Source organism: Eimeria mitis, genomic scaffold (assembly GCF_000499745.2).
Source record: "Eimeria mitis Houghton genomic scaffold, Emh_scaff1021, whole genome shotgun sequence".
Lineage (NCBI taxonomy): Eukaryota > Apicomplexa > Conoidasida > Eucoccidiorida > Eimeriidae > Eimeria > Eimeria mitis.
Window position 1 is genome coordinate 10482 of NW_013567135.1, and position 342 is coordinate 10823.

The 342-nt window shown below is 57.9% G+C and overlaps 1 protein-coding gene across 1 annotated transcript in view; it reads left to right on the forward strand.

Annotated features, from left to right (window-relative positions):
- EMH_0027710 (protein kinase (incomplete catalytic triad), putative) overlaps positions 1 to 342 on the forward strand; it is a gene marked incomplete at both ends in the record, with an annotated part of 13546 nt that overhangs the window by 8813 nt on the left and 4391 nt on the right. Inside the window, 3 exons of the mRNA XM_013494069.1 lie at positions 1 to 27; positions 150 to 198; positions 286 to 340. Coding sequence (XP_013349523.1) covers positions 1 to 27; positions 150 to 198; positions 286 to 340 — 131 coding nt within the window. The remainder of the gene's footprint in view (positions 28 to 149; positions 199 to 285; positions 341 to 342) is intronic.

Here is a 342-nt window from a genome sequence, read left to right on the forward strand (position 1 = left end):
TGTCAGTGCGCAGACACACAAGAGACTGTAAGCAGCAGCAGCAGCAGCAGCAGCAGGTGGTGCTGCTGCTGCAGCATGATAGACACAAGCAGCAGCAACTGTTGCCACGTATCTAGCTACGTCCGAGTCTTATATCTCTGCTGCTGTAGCGTATGCTGCTGCTGCTGCAGCAGCAGCAGCAGCAGCAGCTGCGACTGCGTGTATTGACGTTTGTCTGTCCCCTGCTACACTAACAAACTGCTGCTGCTGCTGCTGCTGCTGCTGCTGCTGCGGTTGCTGCTGCAGGTGGGGGCTGTCTTGGGTGGATGTGGCGGGGTTTGGAGACGATCCCCAGCTGCCTAG